This window comes from Mytilus galloprovincialis, chromosome 5 (assembly GCF_965363235.1).
Source record: "Mytilus galloprovincialis chromosome 5, xbMytGall1.hap1.1, whole genome shotgun sequence".
In the NCBI taxonomy this organism is placed as follows: domain Eukaryota; kingdom Metazoa; phylum Mollusca; class Bivalvia; order Mytilida; family Mytilidae; genus Mytilus; species Mytilus galloprovincialis.
In genome coordinates this window covers 19,162,108-19,178,474 of record NC_134842.1, presented here as the reverse complement: position 1 = coordinate 19,178,474, position 16,367 = coordinate 19,162,108, and the positions used below count along the sequence as shown (strand labels likewise).

The 16,367-nt window shown below is 32.0% G+C and overlaps 1 protein-coding gene across 1 annotated transcript; it reads left to right on the top strand.

Moving 5' to 3' along the window:
- The first annotated feature begins 400 nt into the window (after positions 1–400).
- LOC143075323 (microfibril-associated glycoprotein 4-like) lies at positions 401–16,028 on the top strand. Its single transcript, XM_076250710.1, has 6 exons — positions 401–818; positions 5,478–5,592; positions 7,084–7,208; positions 9,642–9,738; positions 10,661–10,825; positions 15,680–16,028. Exons 1-6 carry the CDS (start codon positions 507–509, stop codon positions 15,943–15,945), a joined length of 1,080 nt encoding a protein of 359 aa, XP_076106825.1. The 5' UTR covers positions 401–506; the 3' UTR covers positions 15,946–16,028.
- The last annotated feature ends 339 nt before the right edge of the window (positions 16,029–16,367 follow it).

Sequence of the window (16,367 nt, the reverse complement as noted above, 5' to 3'; positions counted from 1 at the left end):
GCCATATTAAATACGAAATTTGAAAAAAATGCACTATGTTATCTCAAGCTTTCAATACAAAACTGTGATCAATTTCTTTTATTTTGACAAAGGCTTTTACAAACAGATACTATGTAACAATCTCACATGTATTTCATCTTATTTTAATTAACAAAAATGCACAATATTAGGTAAAACTTTCAAAACAAAACTGCGATCAATCACTTCGGTACTTTGTAACTATGTAACTGTGTAACAATTTAACATGGATTTCTACCTATTTTAATTTAACCGTCTACTGGATGTTTGAAGATTGTAGAATATGTTTGATTAGAAACTCTGAATATTCCCAGAGGACATTTTTAGTTAAAATCAGAAATCGAAACCATTTAATTTGAAATGTGCAATCAGCTTCATAATGTGCGCATATTAAAATTTCAAATGTCTTGTTTAAAGGTTATTCCACATTTTGTAAGTGCATTACATGCAATGCTTGTCGAAAATAGAAAGTACCATAACTTCTCGTGATGGTTCAATTGATAAATATGTACCGCTTGACATTTTTACTAGTTTTCCTTTCTGTTTCGGCTTTATGTGAAATAGTTGTTATCAAAAAAGAAAAAGACAAAATATATACAGGTCATGTGCTGTTAGAAATAGAAATGCCGATGTGGTCTATATGTGCTCAGTACTGCTCAAGAGTAAAAGTATGCCAATCCATCAACTTTATAGCATGGAATAAAACTTGTCAGATAAATGATGATGAGCCGGGGATCAGTAATTGTGAAGTCCTTGAAAGTGTTGGAAACAGCCTGGTAATGTCCTCGAATTTCCCCGAGGTAAATATAGTTTAATACTGTTAAAAAAAATGTAGCAAAACATTCGTTAATACATTACATCCTAAATGCGCATCTGGTACAGACAAATTGGTACCGTTTATGTTATTATATAATACCGTTTCCTTTTTATAGATTTAAAAAATTTCTTTTCATAGAGTTTCCGGACAGTACATTCTAACAATAGATGATATGGAGTAATACAGTTTTATCTTGCAATCGACCTATCTACTATACGAATACAGGTGTACAGATAACACGAAGCGATGAATGATACTAGACGTTTATAGTCGTACACTACCCTTCTTCTGTTGCAAGCGTACGATTATGTTCAAATAACTATTTACTTCTCAGTTTGATTTGGGATCATCATTGCGGTCCGCTTTTAAAATTGTTATACGATGATAACAGATGTAACCCATATTTTGACTATTTTGTTTATTGTGTCTGTTTAGTTAACGCATCAATGTAAATATAACGGAATTTGATGAGACTGTCATCAAAGTGAGAGGGTTAGCGCTATAAAACCAGGTTTAATCCACAATTTTCTACATTTGAAAATGCCTGTACCAAGTCAGGAATATGACAGTTCTTGTCCATTCGTTTTTGATGCGTTTTGTTATTTGATTTTGCCATGTGATTATGAACTTTCCGAATTGATTTTCCTCTAAGTTCAGTATTTTTGTGATTTTACTTTTTTCTAAGTCATGTCGATTTCTTTCAAAAACAAATTTCAAGATTGGGATTGAAAATAACTATTAACTATATGTGTCGGCTCAATGTTTAGTTGCAGGATAAAAACTATGTACAGTGAAGGAATATATAAAAATGTATGCATTAAAATTGCGGCAATATATTTACAAATCCGCGAAATAATCAAATTCACATTTTACATTCTCGTTTAGATATGAGAAAACTAATACAAGTGGAGATAGTAAATTATTATTGCATTCTAAAATATAGTTTGAATTTCATTTAAAAGGGTTGTAGATTCATGACAAACAATGCAGAATGTCTTTAGGTATTTACAAATTATATGTTATCATTACTTAGTGTTATTTCATATCGGTTGAGAATAAGATTCTCTTATTGGATTAAAAGGGGTCACATGAGATTCATTATTCGTCAGTAATAAATTCCATCGGTCATTAACAGAAAAAAACGGTCCAGAAAACCGGTCGTTAACGAACTTTTACATGATAATGACCGGTGGGGCGTGGTTTCCGTCTGATATTGACCGTTGGGGCGTGGTTTTCGTCTGATAATGACCGCTGGGGCGTGATTTCTCTGTTAATGACCGGTGAGGCGTGGTTTCTCTGTTTAGAGAGATGTACCTTTCATAAAACATGTTCCTGTTTTTAATATTATATTTAAGTTGTTGAATTGTTTATTATATGTTTTCGCTAATTATAAAATGAAAGATAACTTGATTAAGTATTTATATACTGAAAATGGCACTAAAATGAATGGCAGTATTACTACGACTGGTCTTCACTCTTTGCCATATAAATCGTACAACTACTCGAGTTCGCTGTAGGCATTTTGAATTTATGAGAATTTTCCAAAACATGGTTTCTCAATTAAATATAATAGTTCTTGAAAAACTGGTCATTATCATGATACATGGACTGCCCGTAGGACAGTGGTATTGACTGCGACAGCGATAAGGACCTCGCCTTCAGCTCAGTCATTATTACTATCTTAGTCAATACCACTGTCCTATGGGCAGTCCATATATCACGATAATGACCATATTTTCAAGAACTATTATATAATTATTTCATGAATCAATCATCAAAACTGATGGTTATGTTTTCAAAATATAACCTGCGGGCTATTTTGAAGTGTGCACCACATTTTTGTCATATTACAGTCATTCCTTATAATTTAATTCATAATTCTATTTTAAGACGGAGTAAATCATGAAAAAATGTTGATGTCACATGACAAAAGTATGTCTACGAGCTGATAGACAAAACACTATCAGCCAATCAGAAGACGCGTTACATCCAAAATTAAATTATAATACCCTAGCTTACAAATTAAATAGTTTTTTTTTGGTACTATATACGTTCCTTTAGAATTTCAATCAAAGTTGACGAATTGAATATTTCATTACTTTATAAGATACCTGAACCTTAGCGTCTTCCCATACAACAGTTTATTGCCTGGTCTTCCAAGTGCTCGACAAAACGTCTTTCTTGATTATTAACATATTTTATCAGCAATAAAGCCGATATCTAAAGTTATTTTGAAACGTCACGTTCTATAGGTGGCTTGATCAGATGTGGATACTGAAAACAATCCTAAGATCTTTTAGGGTATATACAATCTAAAACTTTTTCATCTTACAATAGTATTAACCAGTTATTTGACTTTTCTACACTTTACAAAGGTATTCCACATTCCATACTAAAAGACAAATGGAAAGAGTCTGTCCTGTTGTGTTTCATTAAAAAGAATAGGCCATGTGAAGACATCTATCTTGTCTTATGGAGGGATAAACCCTACTTTGTAAAAAATCACTCTGATTCAAACAGTCTTGCCGACTTGTTCCTTTATTGCTATGAGGCTGAATTCATACAGTAACTTCTTACAGAGAACGACCAGAAGTTAACAGTATTATTTATCTTTACTTACTGCTAAAACGATGATGTTATCACACTAAATAATTCAAATTTGGTGACTATGTTGATCGCATCTCTCCCATTGAACTTGAGATAAAACATGTACAGTTATATCTGCCTCATAATTTTACTTATATGTGGCAATTGACAATGAGAGTCATTTAAAAACAAAACATTATGACAAGAGAGATTTTGCAAAACAATAACCAGCTTCCCGATCGTGAATGTTCCATTTCTATGTAGCAACATACCAGCAGCGCCTGCATACGAAGTATATATGAAGAAGTTAGCTGTGCCCTGTAACTTGTCTTTCCACTTGGTGATGTTCTCTCAATAAATAATTCAAAACCTGGTGGCTATGTTGAAAGGGTCTATCCCATTGAACTTAAGATAAAGGATACAGTTAATAAAAATAAGAAGTTTGGGTATGAGTGCATATGAAACAACTCTCCATCCAAGTCAAAATGTGTAAAAAGTAGACAATTACAGGTCAAAGTACGGGCTTTGGCACAGAGCCTTAGCTCACACAGAACAGCAAGCTATTAAGAGCCCCACAATAACTAGTTTTAAACAATTCAAACAGGAAAAACCCACAGTCTTATCTATATAAAAAACGAGAAACGAGAAACAATTATGAACCACTCTATCAAACGACTGAATTAGGACAGGTGCAAACAAATGCAGCGGTTTGAACTAGTTTGTTTGCGCCAAATTTTGCTTCATATCTTGACTTACATATACAAAAAAACAATGAGGGTTGGTTGAAATTACTTAACGACTGAAGGGATGATTATAGCATCCAAGATTTGAACATTCCATTTCTAAGTAGCAACATTCCTGTAGCGGCTGTCTCCAAGTTGATACTATATTCCACATCTGGAGCAGTATCTGGTTACCCTTCCAGAGCACCTAAGATCACCACAGTTTTTTGGTGGAATTCGTGTTGCTCACTCTTGTGTGCTTCATATTGTGCTTTGTATACTACTGTTTGTCTGTTGTATTTTTCTTTTTTTATGTTTTTAATTGTCATTTTATTTTCCACCTATGAGATTCAATGACCTGTTGGTATGTTTCGCCTCTCTTTAAAATACAGGCAAAAGTAGTATACTGCTGTTCGACAGTCATTAATCGATTGAGACAAAAACAAATCTGGGTTACACACTATAACCGAGGGAAACACATCAACTATAAGAGGAAAACAACGAAACAACAGAAACACTGAAGTGAACAAAAAACAAACGATAATTCAACACCCTGAAACGAACTATAAGATAACAACTGCCATTTTTCTGACTTGGCACTGGGAATTTTAAGAAAAAAATGTTGGGTTAAACCTGGTTTTGTGGCTAACCAAACCCCGCATTTTTAAGGCAATATGAAATATAACAATAAAAGGACACCATTACATAACAGAAATACAATAAAAATAAATGCAAAAAAAAAACAGAACAGAAAAACACACAAATAAACAATACAATAGTACATTTCGACATGCAAGATAGCTCACGTTAAAACAAATTACACAATTCAAAATCTTATTCTTAAAATGAATGCAAAACGCAATTGCCGTCGAAAATATTTTCTAACCTGAATATATGTATTTTATAAATAGATAATTTATGTGGTGAGGTGTGTCTTTCATATCACATGTTTTATATCTCGGGACATTTGGGGCAAACAGATTTGATGGGGTATATTCTGCAGTTTTACTTCATTTAGCAAGTAATTCAGTCAAACAGAGAACAATAGAAATAACTCTGATTAAAACATTTGTAAAAGTATACACAATTTACGGCGTATCTTGAAACTATAAGCATTATTTATTTTTTAGAGAAAGAAATGGTCAAATTGAAATATATTTTCAAATTAATGCAGTCATATTTCAACGATATATCTTAAGAACATTCATAACACTTTAAGAATGCCATTTTAGTACCCCAGTTCAAACAATGTCTATCGTTCTTCTAGCAGAAATTTACACATATAAAACATAGAGTTTTCATGTTCATGTAATTTTCGTCCCTTCAAATTTCAGAATTTAGCTGGCAATTGCAATGGTAATAATTGTAAACTCAATGAGGTCTGTATGCCAAAGGGACCAGGATACTATTGTGCTCCATTACCTTTGAAGTTATCAGATAGCAGCACACGTAAGTTAAACATAAAAAGTGCACCTGATTCGTGCATATTTTTTGAAGAATTGTTGGTTTGATAATTCAGGCACGAAACTTTACTCAATTGTAGATACCTGTATGTATTTGGTAGTCAATTTAAGTTATTAACTCACTCTGCAACATCCTATGTGGCCGCTATTTCAAATTTGTCTGCCAATCAGTCTGTATTTCACAACCATGTATAATTTAATGCAAATTATACTCAAATCATATTGATTTGATAACTTAACAAATTATCATGGCATTAATTCCCAATTCACCGTTTCAGAATCTAAAGCATCATGGGGAATTTAATTGTTCGTTCCCCAAAATGAAAATAACCTCACACCATTGGTTGAATTTTCTATTGATTATGGCTTGTTTAACCAATCACGACGTTTTGGTGTATCAGGAAAAAAATGGTGGATTGAACGTTTCATAGCTAGCTAAACATATCACTTGAAAGTCGCATAAAAGGTTAAAATTGAATGAATGTGTGGTAAATATGAATGCGAACATTATCGATATATCGAAATAAAGTTCCCAGACGTCACAAGCAACAAACCCCTTTCTTATAACGAACAAAAGAATTGAGAAAATGAGAGGGGATTGAAATCTGTTAGTCACCAGTAGGGAACTTAAAACATTTACCTGTCTTTAAGATGGCTTCTTGAAAAGAAAAACACGTATGTTTCCTCACAGATTGTTTCCCTTCCCCTACCCTCCTCCCCACTTCCAATAAGCGAAGATAAGTTCTGTATATAAAAGTAAAATGACCAATATCTTTCATATTAATTCATTTGTTTTTCGTTTATTTTTGTTATAAATTATGCCGTCAGTTGATTTGTTTCATATTTTTCATGTCAAGGCTTTTTATAACAGACTTTACCAGTATTGCTTACATCCACATTATTTGGTGAATATTTGTCTCATTGGCAATCATACCTCATCTCCCAATTTTTTTATTAGTTCAAAAAATAGTAAATAAATTATTCTAAATCACTGATTCAAAAATATATAAACTTACTAATTTTTTTATCAAATGCTTCACTTGAAATGGTTAAATTGTCGTCTTCATCGGTTACGTCACATCAACAACACAAACCAACGCGATCACTTTTAAAGAAAAAAGATGAACATGACGCGTTTATAAAATATCATAAGTTAGAAGGGTGCTACATGTGGAGCAGGATATGCTTACCTCTCCGGAGCCCATGAGATCACTCCTAGTTTTTGGTTGGGTTCGTGTTGCTTATTCTTTAGTTTTCTATTTTGTGTCATGTGTTCTATTGTTTATCTGTTTGTCTTCTTTCATTTTTAGCCAGATGTTGTCAGTTTTTTTTTCGATTTATGAGTTTGACTGTCCCTCTGGTATCTTTCGTCCCTCTTTTAGAACATATCTAGATCCTCTGATTCATTGGACCATGTTAAATATTGCTGACACAAAGAGTCTTAAAAAATATATTTACTTTTTAAAATGTTTTCCAGAACTTCGGCCTCGTGACTGCAATGATCTTCCTAAAGGAAGTAAATCCGGGGTATATACAATATACCCAGCAGATGAAAACTTTGATGTTTACTGTGACATGGATACAACAGGATTTGGTTGGACTGTAAGTATAGTGAAGACGTAGATTTTTAATCATCTATTGGTATTATATCCTAATATCATTATATTCGTATAGAATATGATCATAATTATTTCTTTATCGGCAATTCGTCTGAACTGTATCAGTCTATGGAGGAAGCGTAAAAACGTTTCTTATATCACATAGCCATATTGTCTTATATCAATTGTAAATATGCAGACATTCCATGCGGAAAATTTTGTTTTCGGTAACGAAAAATTAAGGAAATACTAATTTTAAACTGATTGTTTAAATATAAACAACAATTGAGTCTAAATATACATTCAGAAGTTAGTTAAAAGCAAAAGTTTATGTCCGTGTAAAGTTTGAAGTGCGGTGTTTTTCATATATACATAAATAAACAAATGCTATTAATTCTAATACTAATCAGTGCGATACTTTTAAAATATCATAACAGTGTTTTTGTTATATCAATATTGGTACTTATTCGTATTAATATTAGACTGCTGTACCCATATTTTGACAATTTTACCTATTATGTCTGTTTTGTTCACGCATCGTTGTAAATATAACATAATTTGATGAGACTGTCATACACGTGAGAGAATTAGCGATATAAAACCAGGTTCAATCCACCATTTTCAAAATTTGAGAATGCCAGTTCGAAGTCAGAAATATGACAGTTGTTGTCCATTCGTTTGGTGTGTTTTATCATTTGATTTTGCCATTTGATAAGGGACTTTCTGTTTTGAATTTTCCTCGGAGTTCATTATTTTTGTGATTTTACTTCTTAGTAGTATTGTATGTAAATAAGCAGTTTAAAGACCATTGCTTAAATTCAAATTGTTTTTGGTAACATCTTTCAAATTTTTTAAATGGTTTTGGAAGCAAAACTAATCAAATAAGAGTTTATCAACAATGTCGTAATTAAGTAGCTAAGTATCAAAATTATTGTTCACATATATTCCATCTAGCAAATTTCATAATGAACGCATTGAAATAATATATATCCTATATTCTTCCAACGCACACATGGAAGACTTTTCTATTGGTGACAATGAAACTAACTTGTGCCAAAATTGAATCATACTGTCCTCGTTCAGATTGATACGACAAAATCTGACCTATACTTTTGAATCTCGTTTTTTATACAAATTAGACCATTGATTTTCCTGTTTAACACTAGTAATTTGTTGGGTCCTATATAGCGTGGTGTTCGCTATGAGCCAAGGCTCCGTGTTTAAGGCCATGCTTTGATCGATAATGGTTATTTAAAACAAATTATTACTTTGATGGAAAGTTGTCTCATTCGAACTCATACACCATCTTCTTATATCTATAAATCTTTAATATTTCCCCACATAAATAACTGCTTTCGAGTCCTCAAAAAACGTCATTTTGGTGCTAAATCTTTATGTTAAGAAGTGATTTGGTCCAGTCAAAAAAGGTAAAATTTTATTACGTCTGAAGCTGTCAAACTAAATTTTACAACCCAATAACACAGAATTGTCAATATTTTGAGTAAGAGCTTGTAGAAATTTCTATAATTTTGATATTATTTGTTCCACTAGTAGTACACTACACAGTAATAATCTTTTTGAGATAGAGCATGTGCGACTTTTTTAATTTAAATTTATTATTTCAAAGAAATGCACTACGAAATAACTGAATAACTGTTCTCGGGCCAAAAGGAAGAAGTTTATTTGCAAGGCCTCTGAAAATTGAATAAAATTGAGGATGGAAAAATAGTAATAGAGTACTGAACACCGGATGACCGCAAGTTCTTATGGATGGTCACAAGCGCTTGTCTTAAAAAATAACCATATATTACCTGAAAGTGAGGTTAATGTATTGAGATATATTCTGAGACAAGTTCAAGCGTAAATGGTGAATTAAAAACAGGCAATTCAACCTCATCGTAATAACTATTACATTGTAGTGATACAAATCAATATACTCTGGTTAGTTGATATATATTAATTTATATTAATATTTGTATATACCAGTAACATGTATAGATAATTTTCTTTAATACTTTAATAACAGAGCACTGCAAATGCATGGTGGGCACTTTTCTGTAATAGTTCGATTTATCTAATCGATTGAATTTTAGTAGGCATTCATATTTTCCCATAAAACGTTTTTGAGATATTCTTCTGTGTGTTATGGGTAGCGTACATGTTCTAAAAACATAAAAAAAAGAAACAACAAGGTAATTGCAAAACGAGAAAGGAGTCTATACAACCTGAAAAAATCAAACATTACACTGTATCAAACAAGTGTTTAATTTTTAACAGTTGATGTTCACTTTACCAATTCTCACGACACATTCATCGAATCAAAAGGCAAAAAAAAAAAAAAAAAAAAAATGAAACACTTAATAATTTTAGACTTTGAAGCGCCGAAAAAAGGGATTTATTTAATTTCATTGTTATAGTAATATATGATATTTTAAAGGTTTTTCAAAGCAGAGTGAATGGAACTGTCAATTTTTACAAAGGATGGTTGGATTATGAGATTGGTTTTGGAAATTTGAAATCTGAGTTTTGGTTGGGTAATTTTATCTACAGAACCAATTAGATTATATTTGTTTTCATTCAATACGGCTTGTTAAGGTACCTTTAAAAAAAAGGTTTATTGTGATACTTTTCGAGTATACAATTATTTTACGTGTAGGAAGAAAGTTTGGAAAGTAATTGTTTGGTATAGTAATGTCAGCAGAAACATTGCATCTGTTGTAAAGATTATCATTTGTAATATTCTCATTGCCTAGTTTAAAGTTTATAAATACTTTTTGAAGAAAATGATTTGTTTCACGGTATATAATTATAATAATGCATGTAAGATTTAAGATGACCGAATTAAATTTCATATCTTCATTTTTTATTTTTTATTTTTCATATGAGTGAAAAAAAAACATATCCTGTTTTAAAAATGTTATGAAAAGTTTTCTATTAATAACTTTATCTCATTATATGGAAATATCCATTTATTGTAGCAACAACTTAACTAAACTTCACTCTAATTGTTTCGAAGATAAATTGTGCGGTAACGACGTATTCTGTTATATTGTACAAAACTATGAAGATGAGATATGATTGCCACTTGGAAACTCTCCACAAGAGTCCAAATGACACAGACATTTACAACTTTAGTTCACCGTACGGCCTTCAACAATGAGCAAATACCATACCGCATAGTCAGTTAGATATCTTTTTAGTATAGATAAGAGAGAAATGAATTGTTTCTAACTAAAATATATAAGGAATATTAAACTTAAGATGGTAGATTGTTCAGTATAATACACAATGTGTCCACACAACTTTTTGCTCTTCAACTTTGTACTTATTTGGCTTTATATTTTTTTATATGAGCGTCACTGATGAGTCTTATGTAGACGAAACGCGCATCTGGCGTACTAAATTATAATCCTGGTACCTTTGATAACTATTCAAGTTTTATTTCAATTTTCACAGGAAATAAATACATTAATATACTTGCATCTTCTGGACACTACAAGCTTTTCATCCACCTTGAAGATTTTGACGGGAATTGGAGATATGCAGAGTATAGCGAATTTAGTATCGGGAACGCAAGAACAAACTATATTTTAAAGATAAATGGATATTGCGGAACGGCAGGTATAATTTCAGAATTTCATATGATTATTTTGAATAAAGAAAAGTGTGTAAAATATTTCAAAGCAGTTTTAACAAGTACGGAATTATACAATTACACAAGTGAGAGGTTTAGCGCTATAAAACCAAGTTTAATCCACCATCTGCTACATTTTAAAATGCCTGTACCAAGTCAGGAATATGACAGTTGTTGTCCATTCGTTTTTGATGTGTTTGTCATGTGATTAGGGACTTTCCGATTTGATTTTCCTCTGAGCTCAGTATTTTTGTGATTTTACTTTTTCCCTAATCATTAGAATTAAATTAAAATTAAAAGCTTCATCTAGTTAGATTTAAACAAAGTGTGTATTTGACACTATTTACAAATATTTGCAACGTTTTGTATATATATTCATATGCAATAAAGGTAAATTTGGAAAATGAATATAAAAACCGTTTAATTGGGTATAAATTTCCTTTACAGTGACACATTTTTCATACGTTAAAACGCTTTTACTCAAAATTAATTAAAACATCATATTTGAAAACAAAGTATAAAAGAGGGTGATGACAAATTTTGTACTTGAAGACAAAGATGACAAAATTTGTCAGTCTACAGTTGTATAAAACCAACTACATACTTTTCTCTATATGATGTGTAACGTGGCATAAGACCGCGAAGTCATCAACGTTATCATAGTATACTCCAGGATCTGCAGGATCTGCTTACCCTTCCGGAGCAACTAGTTTTTGGTGGGGTTCGTGATGCTTATTTTTAAGTTTTTTATGTTGCGTCATGTGTACTATTGTTTGTCTGTTTGTACTTTTATTTTTAGCCATGGCGTTGTCAGTTTATTTTCGATTTATGAGTTTGACTGTCCCTCTGGTATCTTTCGTCCCTCTTTTACTCCTTTTTAGAATTAAATTATATAAGGAATAATATACAACTAGAGGCTCTAAAGAGCCTGTGTCGCTCACCTTGGTCTATGTGCATATTAAACAAAGGACACAAATGGATTCATGACAAAATTGTATTTTGGTGATGGTGATGTGTTTGAAGTTCTTACTTTACTGAACGATTTTGCTTCTTACAATTATATCTATAATGAACTTTGCCCATTAGTAACAGAGAACTATATTTGGTAAAAATTTACATAAATTTACCAAATTAATGAAAATTGTTAAAAATTGACTATAAAGGGCAATAACTCCTTAAGGGGTCAACTGACCATTTTGGTCATGTTGACTTATTTGTAGATCTTACTTTGCTGAACATTATTGCTGTTTACAATTTATCTCTATCTATAATAATATTCAAGATAATAACCAAAAACAGCAAAATTTCCTCAAAATTACCAACTCAGGGGCAGCAACCCAACAACCGATTGACCGATTCATCTGAAAATTTCAGGGCAGATAGATCTTGACCTGATAAACATTTTTATTCCATGTCAGATTTCCTCAAAATGCTTTGGTTTTTGAGTTATAAGCCAAAAACTGCATTTTACCCCTATGTTCTATTTTTAGCGGTGGCGGCCATCTTGGTTGGTTGACCAGGTCATGCCACACATTTTTTAAACTAGATACCCCAAAGATGATTGTGGCCAAGTTTGGATCAATTTGGCCCAATAGTTTCAGAGGAGAAGATTTTTGTAAAAGATTACTTTAATTTACGAAAAATGGTTAAAAATTGACTATAAAGGGCAATAACTCCTAAACGGGTCAACTGACCATTTTGGTCATGTTGACTTATTTGTAGATCTTACTTTGCTGAACATTATTGCTGTTTACAGTTTATCTCTAGCTATAATAATATTCAAGATAATAACCCAAAACAGCAAAATTTCCTCAAAATTACCAATTCAGGGGCAGCAACCCAACAACCGATTGACCGATTCATCTGAAAATTTCAGGGCAGATAGATCTTGACCTGATAAACATTTTTATTCCAGTCAGATTTCCTCAAAATGCTTTGGTTTTTGAGTTATAAGCCAAAAACTGCATTTTACCCCTTTGTTCTATTTTTAGCCGTGGCGGCCATCTTGGTTGGTTGACCAGGTCATGCCACACATTTTTTAAACTAGATACCCCAAAGATGATTGTGGCCAAGTTTGGATTAATTTGGCCCAGTAGTTTCAGAGGAGAAGATTTTTGTAAAAGATTACTTTAATTAACGAAAAATGGTTAAAAATTGATTATAAAGGGCAATAACTCCTAAACGGGTCAACTGACCATTTTGGTCATGTTGACTTATTTGTAGATCTTACTTTGCTGAACATTATTGCTGTTTACAGTTTACCTCTATCTATAATAATATTCAAGATAATAACCAAAAACAGCAAAATTTCCTCAAAATTACCAATTCAGGGGCAGCAACCCAACAACCGATTGACCGATTCATCTGAAAATTTCAGGGCAGATAGATCTTGACCTGATAAACATTTTTACCCCCATGTCAGATTTGCTCTAAATGCTTTGGTTTTTGAGTTATAAGCCAAAAACTGCATTTTACCCCTATGTTCTATTTTTAGCCGTGGCGGCCATCTTGGTTGGTTGACCGGGTCACGCCACACATTTTTTAAACTAGATACCCCAATGATGATTGTGGCCAAGTTTGGTTTGATTTGGCCCAGTAGTTTCAGAGGAGAAGATTTTTGTAAAAGTTAACGACGACGGACGACGACGGACGACGGACGACGACGGACGACGACGACGACGACGACGGACGCCGGACGCAAAGTGATGGGAATAGCTCACTTGGCCCTTCGGGCCAGGTGAGCTAAAAATGAGGTGCACAATTTAAATAACAACGCTACTCGAGTTAGTCAGTGTGCACCACATTTGTTATCTGATTTCTTTATAGACTGAAAAGATATTACAGTCATTCCTTATTGAGCACATTTGAAGTTGCAATAGTTGGCCGGGTATGGTGATGTGTACCCCAGTATGAAATCTGATTCTTATCGAATGACATCAAGAAAGGGATCTTGCTTAACGTTAAAGTTTGGTGCAAAGCCCCCCTCCCCCCCAAAAAAACAAACAACATATATCTCCAAAACATGATATCGTTCTCAATATAATTATAATATTTTCAGCAAACAATAAACAATGATCGTATAATTGAATATATTAATAAAATTTATAATAATAAAAAAGTTTGTAACAGAAAAGTATCATATTCATTTTACATTCAAGATAGATCGGATTTGTTTCAACATTTTACGATAGTGACATAGCAGAACACGAATATTCTACACACTTTTTTTTATTCAAAATGTATAAAGATATGTACATTTTGAGACAGGAATTTTATTCATTTTTTAGAAAAAAAATCATGTAAAGAGAGGCCTAAAATATCAACGGGTCATTAAAATATAAAAATAAGATGTGGTTTGATTACCAATGAGACAACGCTCCACAAGAGACCAAATGACACAGAAATTAACAATTATAGGTCGCTGTACGGTCTTCAAAAATGATCAAAGCCCATGTCATATAGTCAGCTATCTCTATTTCTAGATACAAGTGAAGATATGGGACAGATTTTACTAGTTTATTTATCGAATACTTGATCATGTTTTATTGCAAGTTTATTGGGATTGGTGCAGTCAACATAGTCACCAATTTTGAATTATTCAATAAAAGAGCATCATTTATAGCAGAACGTTGTTTGTTTCTTCCAAAAACATGATTTTTTATGTTTGAAATTATAGGTTATGAAACTAAGTTAAAACAATTCTTCAATGTGTCTTTTGGTGGTTTATTATAAGGAATGGAAATGTAAGAGAAGAAAAGTGAATTATTTTTACCTTATTGCAGGAAGACTAAAACTTTTATTGTAAATATTAGATTATACCACAATGTTGACTGATGTATCCCTAATTTTGACATTTTTACCTACTATACCCGATTTTGCATTTGCTAAGGTACTTACCGTTTTAGTTTTGCATTTAAGCCTTTCAGAGAGAAAATTTCATATCTTCTCTCAAACACAATGTTGACTGATGATCATTGTTACCTACTATAGCTGATTTTGCCATTTGTTTAGGTCCTTTCTGGTTCAGTCTTGCATTTAAGCCCTTCAGTGAGAAATATTCATATCTCTCAATTATAAAATGATAAACTACACCTGTAAATCTGACGTCTCATGCTGATAAAGGGACAGATAATATTACTTAACAAACAGATGTATAAAACCAAAAGCTGAATTTCTTGGTAGAGATAATAAAATACAATGTGTCCAATTTCTAACGAAATTAATAGAAATTATGTTACTTTCCACATTTCTATAACTAATCATGGAAATCAAATATCAAAAAGGCTAAGGAAAGTTTGTTTGTGAGTTATATTTCCCTTCTTAAAAATGAATTGAAATTTTCATTTGTCTTCCTATAATTTTTTATTTGTATTACATGTATATTGTTGTAATTAACTAAATGTTCACATTTATAAATATTGATAATAGTTGTGTATTTACTATTAATTATTAGTTGTAGGATTGCGTTTAGAACTTTCCTCGGAATTCGGTATTTTTGTTACTTTATTTTTTTCTAACATATCCTTAGAATTGTTTAGTATATAGAAGTATCTGAGAAGAAGCGATATCAAGCAAACGTTACAATGTAGAAGCTGACATTGAATTATAATCTGTTCTTCTGTGTTAGCTGAAAAAGGACATCACATCTCTACACCATAGGTCTCAATTACTTAATATTAAATCTATTATACTTTGATATCCGAGTTCATGGGTAAAAAAGTACCCTTTGAAGACATTTCTTTTTGCTCAGTCAGTATATAGGATCACCTGCCTTGATAAACTATTTGAATTATATTGTGTATTTAAATGTGATATTGATCCTGTTTGTTTTTCCTGAATAGGAGATAGCATGGGGAGACCTAATCACGGGCTGCACAACGGCATGATGTTTACTACCAAGGACAAGAAAAACGACTATGCTTCTAGCGGCAATTGCGCTGTATTGTTTACTGGTGCATGGTGGTTCAATAGATGCCATAATTCTAATTTAAATGGTAAATATTTAGGAGGCATTCACTCTACTCAGGCCCATGGAATACTTTGGAGGACATGGAAAGGGGAATATTATTCACTGAAGTCTTCGAGAATGATGATAAAACGACAATAAGAACCATTTATTATTAAAAATACAAACTCAAGTTAATTCTACAAAAATATTAATTAGTTTAAAACATCATAATAATCATTTATAAATGAGCTCGTATGAGTCAGTGATAAATACTAGATATTAATTACTAATCAAAGGTGACTGTTTTTTTATTTATCATATAAATATTTCTCCTATATTTTCTTGTTGTGATCATATATTGTGGTTGCCACAATTTTTTGCACATATAATTTCTCATTTTTAAATCTTGTTTGAAATCAAAACTCCTAATTATTATGGTGACTTGAGAAACACCGGTATCACTCAGATTACAATTCTACCTTGACAGGTAAGTTTGTATTTAGCCTATAAATTACTTATTTAGCCTCGAACCTTGAAAATTCAGTTTATCCCATTCATACAATAGAAGTTTACCTATAAGG